Source organism: Anoplophora glabripennis, unplaced genomic scaffold (assembly GCF_000390285.2).
Source record: "Anoplophora glabripennis isolate ALB-LARVAE unplaced genomic scaffold, Agla_2.0 scaffold6, whole genome shotgun sequence".
Classification (NCBI taxonomy): domain Eukaryota; kingdom Metazoa; phylum Arthropoda; class Insecta; order Coleoptera; family Cerambycidae; genus Anoplophora; species Anoplophora glabripennis.
Genome location: NW_019416749.1, coordinates 2237563 through 2252133, shown reverse-complemented (window position 1 = coordinate 2252133; position 14571 = coordinate 2237563). Strand labels below are relative to the sequence as shown.

Sequence of the window (14571 nt, the reverse complement as noted above, 5' to 3'; positions counted from 1 at the left end):
AAATGATATAAATATTCCTTTACGCCCCCGTAGTTAGACACAAAAATTATAAACGTTGAATTTTTCCACCGTGGTTATAAATAAAATTCTTTACAGTTAATTAGGTACACTTTGGCGACCCTCCGTTTTAACAAGGTGCGAGGAGTTTTAAAATCTCGTTTTTTACAAATATGTTATTCATCGAGAAAAAATACAGAATGGTTAAAAAGACATATTGTTTCATTGGGCCCCAGTCAGAAAAGATACGGTCAAATTGACCTCCGTCCAAGTGGCTGAGGCGATAACAGTGTCCACACAGGAAGCACTTATCTTATAAAGCACCGTACTTCTGTTCTGATTTTATGCTCGACACATCAACACCACATTTGCATATAGAGGTCAGTAAGGAATATGGCCCATGTCAGGCTGCCCTTTGTGGTGTTTTTGTTCGGTGTTTGTGCTCCTATAGCCAGTGCTGGGTTTACTACCACAAGTAAGATTTTGTCGATCTTTATTTTCTTTCGAGCGAATGGCATTTTGTTTGTAACAGCTTAGTGGAAATATCGAGCAGCCGAAGGAACCAGTAACGGCCATAGAGCGTCGTTTCAATTAGATTAGATTTCTTTAGTTTTTAGAGGTCGTTAAGAACAACAACTTCATCTAATTTTATTTTTTTATACAGATGTTTCATAATGATGTGCAAATATTTTAAAGAGGTGTTTATAAAGTAATTTTAGGGGGATACTTCCTATATATTTTTTTGATTTGAGCCTCCCTGAGAAAATATTCAAATCTCAAAATGGCCGAAAAAATTTGCTTTTATTTTTTTTTCACGAAAACGGTTAAACTTAGAAATTTGAATTTTGGTACACGTTAACAACTAGTTGAATGGTATTTTTTGGTAGTCTTTTTCTTCTGGTTTATGTCTTTGAATGAAAGAAATTAGCACCCGTTGATTTTATTTCTGTCACAATTTTTTTCTACGTTAGCCAATTCCAACAAAAAATAGCTTTTAATACTACATTCCATTTAGAAACTTTTTTACTCTTCCCATTTTTTCGCATACTTAATGGTTTACGAGCAAAAAAATAAATTATTTTTCCTTGCCGATTAGGTATACATATTACTCATATTAGTATAACAGTTACCATAAACGATCGTCATTTTGGACATGATTTTTGCAAAAATTCTTTTTTTATCAATAGGAAAAGCTATGCAAATATGAACTAAAAATTTAATAAAAAAAAATTAAAGCTAATTTTTTCGGCCATTTTGAGATTTGAATATTTTCTCAGGGGGGGCTCAAATCGAAAAAAATGTATTGGAAGTACTCCCCTAAAATTATTTTTTAAACACCTTAAAATATTTGCACATCATTATGAAACATCCTGTATATTGTCTTATTTTTTGTGGCATAATTTTCATTTTTTTAAAATCTATTTATTGAATATTTTGCCTCCTGCTAAAAAAGTTTTCCTTCACGTTTCGTTTATTTTGTATTTAATATGGACTGATGCAAATTTTTCTTTTTTATTAGTTTTTATATTCTAAAATTTTAACCAATATTTAAATAATTTATTAAAATAAATGGATTTAAGTATTTTGAATACAACAATAGGATATGTCTCAATATCTTATAATTGCTTTGATACGTCAGTAGGAATTACTTTACATTTATTTTCTACTTATTTTACAGGGTGTCCCAGAAATAAGAGCAGTAAAATTTTAACCACGTATGTATTTCATCAAAATCAATAAATTTCGTTTAAACACATTTTTGCGGAAACTCACATTTTTGTCCGGTATTTTTACTCATTAAAAAACGTTAATAAGCTGCTTACATAAAAATTTTTTCTGCAATTACGTTTATGCTGCAATAGCAGGTAAGAAAAATTGTAAATTTCTACAGGGTGATTCAGAACTTATCCAAAAAAAAAAAAATTATGGATGTATAGGGGACCCTTACAAATACAATTTTGTAAAGAAAAAATCAAAAAGGGCAGTTCGAAAATGATTTAAAAATACACTTCTGTACCGCACTGGAAACTGGTCCACTGTAAAACCTGACCTCGCACAATGCGACGGGCATGGGGGTGTGATAAAAACGGACAAAAACTTTCGCAAGGAAAGAAATATGTAAATAGAATTTTATCGCACCTATTTTATATCGGCAAATTCAACTGCTTTTGCCTTTATTAATTAATACAATTAATTTGTGTTTTTAAATAATAAAATCATTACCCGATGTTACAACAATTGTTCAAAATTTTGTCCACTAACGTCTAAACACATTTGGGTCCGTCTTACTCAGTTTCTACGAACTAACACAAATGTTGTCTTGCTTCACCATATCACAAATGCTTCACCATAAATTAAAACGATATCCATGAACTCCGAGTTGCTATACACGCAAACCATTTTTGACACTAACTACCAATTTTTGACACTAACTACTAAAAAAACTATGGAACAGATAACAGGTAAATACTATTGCAACGACGATTGCAAAATCCGATTTCAGTATTCGGAGTCGCTGAGGCCACGTGGCTCTCCACGCGCATTGCGAATGACACTAGAGACTACAATTGTCCAGCTATGTAGTCGTTGAATGTACTATAACTTCAATAATTTTTTTCTCGGAAACTATAAGGATTTTACAAAAATTTTTTCTACGATATTGACTCCATTTCTCATGCCGCATCTATTCCCAATTTTTTTTGGATAAGTTCTGAATCACGCTGTATATTATCTTAAAAACCAAGAGGTCTTTGAATTAGATTATTATTATTAGATAAGTTGTTGCATTTTTTACTTATTTCTGAGACACTACGTATTGACCTAATAGGCCTGCTTCTTTTTTGGGTACTAGATTTATTTATTATTAGCTTAACGGATTGTTGTAAAGTCAGTTGGTAAATAGGTACCTATAAGAAGTTTCACTAATATAAGGCAACTAATGGGTAATTGATAAATTGATTGGTATATTTCCATACTTTGTGTGGGTGGTTTCATGAAACTTATATGATCCTTGACCCTCGACCTTGATTTTTATTTTATCGTTCAGTAAGGAATTGCAACAATATTCGCTTATCAAATGTCAACAGATTTTACAGTAATATACTGGAATTAGTCCACCCACATTTAATATCCTTACATTGATAAATCGAATAAAAAATTCCAACAGATAAATTGATGATATGTACTTGCAGGATCTACACTACTGAAAAAAATTAAAGGAACAAAACATTTTCATGATTTTTTTTTAGTGATTTTCGAAAGGCTGTATCTCAATGAAAAAGGGTCGTATCAAGATAAAAGAACAAGTATCTTGAAGCTTAAACTATCCAGTTTCAATATGTTTAGACAAAATTTTGTTCGAGTTACGGTTATCGAGCTATCAAAAGAAATATTATGAGAAAAAATGTTTACAAGCAATAAACGAGTCCCTTTAATTATTTCCGAAACTTGAAAAATGGTTTGATGCATCAATTTGTCAATTTACAGGGTTATTGTTGAGCTGTAAAAATTTCTGTCAACATTAGTCTTTTCATAAATATTTGTAAATTAGCGGTAGATTTTCTAAAAAACTGTAAAATATATATTTTCAAGTTGATGTAAGGAGGAAAAAAAACTTTTTCTTCGAAAACCATGACAAGTCCTTGTAAAGAGTATCTTCAAGTTTTCAAAACTTCCCTTGGATTTACTGTGCAATAATTTATTGCAGATATAGTCATGATTAAAGACAAAAGTGTTATTTTTCATTCAACTATCGGCGATATCTCGACAACTATTGGTCACACGGGGACTTTTCAGAAATCAAATTGAAGCTGAATAAATAGACTAACTGACTTAACTGTATTAATAGATTTTGAAAAAATCCTGAGTCCTGAGTCCATAGACAGTCAAAAGAAAAATTTTTGGAAAATTTTTTTTCCGATGGAGGTATTTCTTTTGATTGCTCGATAACCGTAGCTCAAAAAAATTGTCTAAAGGTCTTGAAACTAGAGACTTAAAGTTTCAAAATGCTTTTTTATGTCTATAAAATGCTATCTATCTATATATGCCTTTCGAAAACCACTAAAATAATTCACGAAAATTTTGTGTTCCTTGTGTTCCTCCAGTAGTGTATTTGATATTCTTGCAACTTTATATTAATTAATATTAATTAATTGTTAAATAATAACACGCAGATTTATATTTTTGTAAAAAAGTGGTATTTTGTAAATATGGAACCCAACTAATAAGAACAATATTAAGCAGAATTATTGTTTTAAACATATGTCAAACTTTATATAAAATTGGCAGCAAATCAACATTTGGAAAGAGTGTTTAATTTTTTAAATGTTATAGTGGTATGAAAGTAAATTTATTGTTGTTGTTTAATAATAAATACTTTGAATAAATAAAGAGAATTTAGTGTTTCAGTTGTATTAGTTTTAAATTAAGGTGTAGAATCGATCTTATTTTTTTGAACTGATACCGAAAAAATACCGAATAACTTTAGTATATTAACAAAAATATACCACACTAACGATTTAGCAATTTGGAAAAAAAAGGAAAAACTAGGAAAACCAATGGAAAAACTGAAAAAACTCAAAATAACAATACCTGAAAAAAACTCTTATTGAAATATTTTTCCGGGTATATTTTAGTGGAATAAATTTCAATAAAAATCTGACAATGATATAATTTAACACAATTTATCAATCATTCGAGATTGGCATGCCCGCAAATCTCAAATTAATAAGTAAGATAATTGTAACTTTCTTTTATTTAAAACAAAAAAAAAAGTAAATATTGAAAAGAATAAAAAATAATTTCTATATAACTTTTTTAACGTAAAAGCTAATTGAAAACAGAGGTCGGAAAAAATCACTATCTTCACCTTTCAGATTCTATCTCTCATCCGTCTGATTATAGAGAAATATTATGTTCTTGGTCATGTTGAACATATTTAGAATTTTGTCAGATTCTTTTAAATGCGGAAATGGTCTGATGATTTTTTTATCTCCAAAGGATATTTTTTAATAATAACATATTTTTTGTATTGGCTAGAAATCTTTATATGTGTCTTAGATTTTAATAAAAACTAGATATAATTTTTCGTGCTTTTTCGTTCTTTTTCAATTTTCGACGTCCAATTGAATCGTGCATACGATAAAATTGGTAGTATATTCACGTGAATTCTATAAAAAAAATTTAAATTTTAAAGAGGATGCCATCTAATGATTGACATCGTCTTGCCCTCTGAACGAAAAATATTTGTTTCATTGCAATATTACCAACTTATTGTAGAAATAGGACCGAAGCCCATTTGGAATTCCACACACACCGATAAGCTTAGACAAGACCTTCTGCTGAATTATGATAAGTTCGCAAGACCAGCACAGCACTACAACAAGACCACTGTCCGGTTTGGAATGAACATCATACATATTGAGGTGAATGAGTTCAAATCCACCTTAACCGTCCATTGTTGGCTGCGTTTGGTGAGTATCCGAGATCTAGATGATCACCACCATTGTCTGTAAGTATTCTCTATTGTTAGACAGAAAACAGTTCTCATCAAAATTAACACACCACTAAAATTGAACCACAATTTTAAAAACTTTCTCGTTCACTAAATTGTTTTTCATTTTTATTACTCTTGTGTCCAAGTTCTCAAATTTTTACTGTAATAACAGAGATCGTAACGTGAAACAAAAAAAAATAATTGTTCAGAGAAGATGCGACTACGGTATGATTGTAATTTTTTTTTAGGTATGGACAGATGAAAAATTGCAATGGAACTCCACAGACTACGGAGGATTAGAAGTTTTGCACCTAGCTGAACATGAAGTTTGGCAGCCTGATATATATCTGTATAATAGGTAAAAGACATAATTTAACTATCATCTCTAAACAATTAGTAGTATTGTCCAAATCAAATTGCATTGCAATAATAAAAATGACTTAATGTTTATCATTATCCAAGAAAACGTTCAAAAGATGTTTAATCATTTGACAAAATTTGCTGCCTAGCAAGTTATTTACAATAATAATTTGTACTGGAGTATTTGTAGGAAGAATAGCTGACTGCTCTATAGTAATTCAAAACGTTATGGCAAACAAATTGTCGCTAAAAGGCTATATAAATGAAATAAACGTTCCGACTTGTCAATTGGTGCCACCAATTTATAATACCTATGGTTAGATACACTGCTAAATTTGACTTGCATGAAGATAAACAATTTTGACCAAGGACACATTAAAATGCTACTGCCACTTGAGTATTTATCATATTTGGTGCTATATTGATAATAATCGTAATGTGGATCGAAACTGTATTATGAATTATAACAAAATATTTATCAATGTATTTTATTGATCATTGAAGTTATATTGGCGAATAGACAATTTTTGAATATCCATTTTGCACCATATTTATTATATAGGGTGATTTCACATTAAATTTTGAAATTACAGGAACGGATTCTTTATTAAAAAGTAAATGTACTATAAATGTATGTAAATATATCTATAAACGTTTATCTTAGTCTGTATTATAAATATTTGTTGCGTTAAAGTTTAAAAAAACTGTACACTTTATTGCCTCAAGAATTTATGAATGAATTTGAACCAAAGGTACAACTTATAAATGAAGGAAGATCTTTCAATTGCAGAATATGAAACAAAAGTCCACTAAGTTGAAAAATTAAATCACTTTAATAATTATAACAATGGTCAGTAGCATCAATATGTCCAAGCCTTTGCAGTATTGTCAAATTAAATTTTCAGTGCTACAAGTACCTCGATTAACCAATACGCTAATACTCACTGCCTCGTTTATTCCAATGGAGAAGTGCTGTGGGTACCTCCTGCCCAGTTCACGGTACTGTGCAGTTTGAATCTAAAATATTGGCCCTTCGATACACAGGAATGCTACATGAAATTCGGATCCTGGACTTACAACGGCGACCAAATCGACATGAAGTCGTACAACAACGCAACAGCAGCAGAAGTAAGTAAAAACATTTGTATCTCTCTCCAAACTGCTTAACCCTATCAATATACTGCATTAAATAGAGTCCAGAAAGGTTACGTTGGTATCATAACTAGTGGTTATAAGTTTTTTGTTAACTTTTTATTTATTGCGAATTTCTTTTTTTCTTATTGCTGCAGCTGGTACAATTTTTTACCCCAGGGAAATTTTTTTAACAAAGCTTTGTTGATGGTCGATTTCCGTCAATGTAGATGTTGCCCTCACAGTCTTGGGACATTTATCAAATACCTATATTATTTCCTAGGTGGATCTTATAATTGACAACAATGAGTGGGCAATCGTCAAAACCTCCCAGAAACAATCCGTTATATATTATGCTTGTTGCAAAGAGCCCTATCCAGATATTACTGTCAACCTAACCTTATCGAGGATATCTCCTTCTTATAAGGCTGTTATCGTGACTCCAGCATTTGGTAAGACCTTATTCTTTATTGAAGACATAAATGATTTTATTGCAATATATTTTTTTTTTTCAGTTGTCATAGTAATGACACTGTTGAACTTTTGGTTACCACCCCAAGCTGGAGAAAAAATTTTGCTCAACGCGTGCACAGCTGTCATAATATGTTTGTACATGTTATATTTCACCCAGAAATTACCAGCAATGGGCACCCACACGCCTCTGATAGGTAAGCTGTACCTTCTTTCGTTTGTTGTGTAGTCAAGTTCAGAAGGAAATTGAAAACTTTGAGTGATTTTATAATTGGCAAAATTAAGGCCAATATATTTATTATTATTTCAATAATGTTTTCTTTTCAGTGTTATTTTACAGTAGCTGCTTGTATATCGTCTCATTTTCTATGATCGGCTCAGTGATAGTTATTTCTTTGTCGAGGACCAGACACTCGAACTCTATACCGTGGATCATCAAGCAGCCACTGACAGGCACGATTGGTAAAATATTGGGCCTTAATACCTACATTCAACAGGTAAATCCATTTTAATATTGGTAATATTTCTAATGTAGATAGTAGGTACTTAAATTTGAATTAATTTAATTATAAATTTTCTTAGAAAAGCATTTTTTGTGAAAGTCATGGGAGACTTGAATTTAAACGTTTAAAAAATTATTCTTCGTAATTAATGTTTTTATTCAGAATTTGATATAGTGTTCTTTTTAAAATACAGGGTATCTCTGTACAACGCTTCACCAGATATAGTAGGTACGGCTCAAAATAACTCGATTTAACCAAACTTGCCTCAGTCCAAAAATTGATAATAACAGAGCTGTCAAACTTGAAAAAATATTTAACATTTTTTTTAATATCTTTCGACAAATTCGAGCTAATTTCGTGAAATTCCGTATTCGGGGGCTTTTTGGGATAAGAAAATCGAATTTATCGACAATTTCTTCTAGAGGGCGCCACAAGCTACCATTAGGACGCATTTAAACTGCCAAAACCTTTATCTTTTTACCTAACTTTTCTGCTTGAAAAAAGTATAGCTTGCAAATATCTCTAAAGCCAACCGTTTTCAACAAAAAGACATTTAAATTTGTAAATGCATGTTTAAAAGTTATTTCCAACTCCATTGAAAAACATATCTTTTCAGACAGGTCAATAATAATTAGTTATTTTTTAGATTTTCAGATCGTTTAGATTAATTACATTGTTTAGATTGTGTTCGATTGATAGATTGTTTTTAGAAAGTATGTTTTTTTTCTCTGTCAATTCTGTTTGCAGTAAAATTGTTAAATAAACGAAATGTAAAATTGTAATTGGTATTTGGGCGCATCTTTGACTCTGTAAAGTATCAGTTGTCTGAAAAGCTGTTCTAATGTTGAATTAGTAACCTATTTTCCTTCATTTTTCCAATGGTACAGGTATATATAGAATTTTTACTGTGGATGTAATTTATCTTCGTTGTCTAACAGAATTTGTCTTATTTTCGATATTCCTAAAGACTGTTTCAACAAAATTCTCAGGGTATTGATGTTATTTATTAGTATCTACATTCTTTGTCAATTTTAACTCATTAAAAATGTCTTCTTTTGAGGAAATCAATTTGGCTCTATCATATAAACATTTAACTACAACTTTGTATCAGTATGATGCATGATTTGAATTAAAATTTATATATCTCTTAGTGTGAGTTGGTTTTCTATAAACATTTGTTTCTAAATAATTGCCATTCTTTTTAATCAAAATATCTGTAATGAATTATGGCTCTCTATTTCCAAAATACCTAAATTTAATTGTTGGTTCCTTGTTATTAATATTATCTAGATATATATTTAATTCCTCAATCGTAAAAGGCCAAGTTGCAAAAATATCGTTTACATATCTCCACCAAACAGAAGAGGGCTTTTTATTTAAATTGTTAACAGATTTCTTCAAAAAAATCCATAAAAATATAACTTAAAATTGGTGTTAATTAAGACCTCATTGCCATTCCGAAGTCTTGTTGATAAAATTCATTATTTAATTGAAAATCTGTAGTTACATACATTGTACATAAACTTAATAATTCTATTATACAGGGTGATCCATTAACGGTACCCAACGGCTGTATACATACAGTGTAGGAAAGTACCGATGGTAAGAAGTGGATCTTATTTGTGGAAGGGCGAAATGGGCGTTGACTATTAGACGCCTTCATTATAGCCATCCTTGTTTATCACATGGATTTCTATGGCTTACTTTATCGCTCTCACGTAACTTCTGATAGACGATCGGTACTTTCCTACACTGTATAGAAAACTAGACGTGCTACGATGTTGGGGTAAAAAATCTATTAACAAATAATGCCAAAAGAAATTGATTTAAAATATTTTCAAGTTTGTAACTTCACCCCTAGGGGGCGCAACTGTTATAGTGTTACAGAAAATTGTCGTTTTTTCCGAAATTTCGCTTATATAAATACGATTTTTAGATACACTGTTAAATCCTTTATAAGTTTTGTTTGAACTTTTTTTTTGTCATTACCATAGTCTCTAACTAATTCAATAACACTTATTTGGGGATTTAGATGGGCGCATGCTAACACATTAATAATATTATCTTCCGTTCTTGCACGGCGATATTTTCTTTCAGAATGTGGTGGCGTCTGGCTAAACGCTGAAATACTTCTCTGGAGTAGCTTATTCTACGAGGGTATCGCAAAGCATATTCTCTTGAAACTATAACGACATTCGTAAAAGGCATTTTCCTTGTACATCCTATACTTAAGTTAGTTTTACTTACCAAATTGCTATCATTTTTTATTGATTGTTTAATGTTTTATTTTATAAGATCTGGCTTATTTTTCATTTTTGTCAAAATACCTAATTATCCATTATTACAAAGAGTGTATTGAAATGAAAACAAAACATCTAAGCATTAATACAAACGAATTTTTTTGACAGTTTTTTTAAATTTTTGACAGTCAATGAAACTTGTTGCTCAAATTTTGAAGTTCCGCCGTTCCGCCACTGCGCTTACAAGTTGATTGTCACTTACTACTTGATTTATTGCAGTCAGTTGTGATTGCCAGTTGTAACAAACTATGCGAAAAATATAAAACCATTTATTTAGGTATTACTGATAAGTGATAACTTAGGTTAGTCTTCACTCATGCTACTTTCCTTAATCCGTCTGTTACTGTACATTTAGGTATTTTAAATTTCCACTTTTATACTATTTTTATTGCCTATTTTTCTACGACAACTTTTTTTTCAGTCCACCATGAGCTCCCACCGCGTGACAGCGGAGGAAATGCGAGATCACCAAGTGACAGATTTCGACGACATCAACAGCGGAGACGAACATCACATCATTCGCTCGCCCTTAAATTCCAACAAACCGTCACTGCAGAAAGATTGGATCCTCCTGGCGGCGGCCATAGACAGGATTTCATTCGTTTTTTATTGTTTACTGTTCCTTATCCTTGCCGTGGTTTATTCTCTCTGAGACCGGTTAAGGTATTCGTTAAGCAGTTGTTTTTGTAAATTGTATAAGTCTGTAAGTACGTATTTTTCTTGTAGCTACTGGTTATTTACCAATTTTATTTCTTACTTTTAAACTTTAGAAGCACTAGTAGGTATAAGCTAGTTCGGGTTAATACAATAAACTGAATAATTAAATTAATGACGTTTTTTTTTAACTTTCGTTTGAGGACAATCATGGTTAGGTCAAGCGCACTGCAAATATTCAAAATATAAGAAACTCTCAACAGAAACAAACTTTTTTTGGTCATAAAATAAAAATATCCAGGACTGTAGCTGTAAGAATCATTTTTTTTCATGAGATTCACGTTCCATATGTCTGTTATACCGAAAGTACCACAAAATCGTTTCGCAAAGGTTTCTCCTGCAGATTACTTTGATTGAATGGATAGAATTCATGATTTTAACAAAACTTTATTAACACGACAATATTAGATTACAAAAACAATCAAAAACTTAAAACCTACGACAAGACAAGCGATCAAATATTCCAAATAAACGAAAAAGAGAGGTATAAGACTTACTTTGATCGCCGTATACTTACAATATATTACAAGGAACAGGCTAGTCCAGAATCACATCATTTCAAATAATGACGGTTCTGAATTATCTACAGTTTTAATAAGTTTTTCTTAGAAAACAGACGAATAATATCTTTAACAATCTTTGAAGAATTTGTAATTTGCTTTTAACATTTTTACTTTTTCAAATTGTAGAAAAAATATTATATATATACTTGATTTGACAACGAAGGTATTTCTAAAAATATTAAGTATGATTTAGCTACCAAAAAATATGAGTAAACATAAAATGAGAAGAATCAGATATAAGATGCATTACAGATATAGCAATAAGGACTATAATATTGAATACCCGCTGAAATTAGAAACAATCTTAGGCAGGTAGGTACTCTAATTTTATTGATGTTACAACGAAGTAAAGGATCTCCTTAATCGACTTCAACGTTTAGGTAACCGCAATCCGTAATTTATTTTAGTATTTTTCCGAAATTACAGAGAATATAAAATTACGAATAACAAACATAGTGGTTCTAGACCACCCTAGACTGAATTTGGATGATCCAGTAATATCTTTAAACTTATTTAAAAGGTCGACTTCATAATGGGTTTAAATCTAAGCTATTTGCAGCTGAATCAGGAGTTCCTCAAAGATCTAATCTTGGACTTCAATTATTTTTTATATGATGACCTTACAAAAACTATTAATCGTAATAAGCTGCTCTTTACCGATGATTTAATAGTTTAATGTAAGATCGAAAATATTAGCAATTGCGAGTTATTACAATCTCTAATACTTAGTTTAGTTTATGAGCGGTATGAAACATTTAAACCTAAATTAAACATGATCGTTATTTGTAAAAAAATGAACTGATCATATTTATTTTTTATAGCAATGTTGTATTCCAAACGAGGGAAACTCTTCTATAAACTTTCTATAAGCTGTTGGGTTTTATTATAACAAATTGTAGTCATTTTTTAATATTAACCCAATAAAAATGCTTTACTTTTCACTCGTCCATTCTAAGCTACAGTAAATTGGTAACCCATTTATGAGAACTGAGATTCATGTTTTAACTCTAGAACAGGTATAAACTTTTTCAGAAACGGTGACAATACGAGGCATATCCACAAAGTAAGGGTACTGAGACTGATGCTCTGTGGTTTCTGTTTTCGACAAAGTTGGCAACACTGCATTCAAGGCCATGGTGCCGAAAGCAGAACGCGCGCTCATTTATCTGAGTCAATTGAGAGCTGTTGTTGTAGTGGCGTATTGTTTCTTCTTAGAAAAGAAAAGGCGCCGTTTCAGATTTTTAAAGAAATTAAAACTGTTTATGGGGGTGATGTGATGAATCATACTAATGTGTACAAGTGGTGTGGAGAGAATGACAGAATGAGTGCCCATGATGAACAAAGGAGTGCGTCCTTCATTCGTAACTAATGAGATGGTAAACAAGATCGAATGAATGCTTCATGGCTACCATCGATTAACTTTGGATGAGATGTTGTTTTTTGTTTCCACAAATCCAGATCTTTTTTGCATGACATAATTACTGAAACACTTGGTTATGGAAAATTGTGTGAGATCGCGTCCAAAACAGCTTACGGATCAATACAAAGCCAACAGAATCGCATTTTCTCGAGCGCTTCGAACTGAAAGGTGAATAATTCCTTGACTGTATTGTGACTAGCGGCGAAATGTGGGTGATCACCTGCACCCTTGACACCAAAAAACAATCGATGCAGTGGCGACATCCTTCTTCACCTTAAAAGAAAAAATTCAAAATTCTCGTCCAAATCATGGCAACTATGTTTTGGGACCGTAAACGGGTTCTCCTCATTGACTTTTTGCCCCAGGGGACTGCGCGGTACTGTGAAACCCTGAAAACACGGAGGGCGATACAGAACAAAATAAGGGGAATGTTAATGAAGGGAATGTGCTTGTTGCATGACAATTCACATCCCCACACAGTCAACGCCACAAAGCAACCTTTGATTAATTCGATTGGAACATCATCAACCACCCCGCTCACAGTCCTGACCTAGCACCCTCTGATTTTGATCATTCCTCCTCTCTAAAGGTGTTTATGGGTGAAAAAGGTTTTTTACCGACGATGAGGTCCATAGTGCCGTGAAACAATGGGCCCGAGAGGCGGCGGAGTGTTTGATGTACCTTTCTATACCTACAGTATCATTTTTTTAAAACCTGACATTGGCCAACTTTTTTATTTGAAGTGATAGACTATTATTTCCAAATTCAAAGTTGTAGGAAATAACTGGACTAAGAAAAATATGCAAATAATGGTTTCCGGTGTTGCCAGATTTCTTTAATAGCTACTAAAACAATATTTGGCAACACCGTATTTTTTTAACATAACTTGATAAATCTTTCAAATTCTAAATAAAAAATGTTATGTCACATTTCTTTATTGGAGTAGCCGTTTTAGAACAATCAGCAATCACCGCCAGGAACTAAAAGAAGCTAATCTAGCGCCTTGGGAATTAAACAAAAATTGTGTTGTTTAAGCCATCATTATTGTGCTGTCATTGTGTTATTTGACAGCTGTTGTATTTGAATGTGTATAAAAATAACGTTTTCATTCAGTCGCTAAGATGATTCTGAGCCTTTTGCGGTTCCCTGGGCACACACTACCAATTGTTTTTGTTTTACTAAGTTATTTCTTAAAAACTCCGGATTTGGAAAAGGTTTATCCCTATGTCTTGCGCAGAATTCAACGCACGCATTGCTTAGACTTAAGCCACCAACACGAAGTAAAATTAATTCAACTTTCTCTTTTAGATTAAATAACTGATTCATCTTAGCAACTGAATTAAAACGTTATTTTTATAAGTATACATTGAAATACAACAGCTGTCAAATAACACGATGACAGCACAATAATGATGGCTCCTTTCAAACAACACAATTGATGTTTAATTTCCAAGTCCTACTATTGCTGTAAATTTGGATATCTATCATTTCAAATAAAAAAGTTGGCCTGTCAGGTTTTAAAAAATTACACTGAATATAATACCTATGTAACTCTTTCAGCTTCGATTTTAAAAAAATTAAGTACTCTTTGTGGATGTGGATTAATTTAATTAACTTT

At 31.6% G+C, this 14571-nt stretch overlaps 1 protein-coding gene across 1 annotated transcript; it reads left to right on the top strand.

Moving 5' to 3' along the window:
* The first annotated feature begins 342 nt into the window (after positions 1 to 342).
* On the top strand, positions 343 to 11081 carry LOC108911540 (acetylcholine receptor subunit alpha-type acr-16-like). The gene is made up of 8 exons (XM_018716513.1): positions 343 to 472; positions 5275 to 5468; positions 5740 to 5849; positions 6757 to 6979; positions 7266 to 7434; positions 7498 to 7650; positions 7781 to 7950; positions 10678 to 11081. Exons 1-8 carry the CDS (start codon positions 391 to 393, stop codon positions 10906 to 10908), a joined length of 1332 nt encoding a protein of 443 aa, XP_018572029.1. The 5' UTR covers positions 343 to 390; the 3' UTR covers positions 10909 to 11081.
* Positions 11082 to 14571: the final 3490 nt, after the last annotated feature.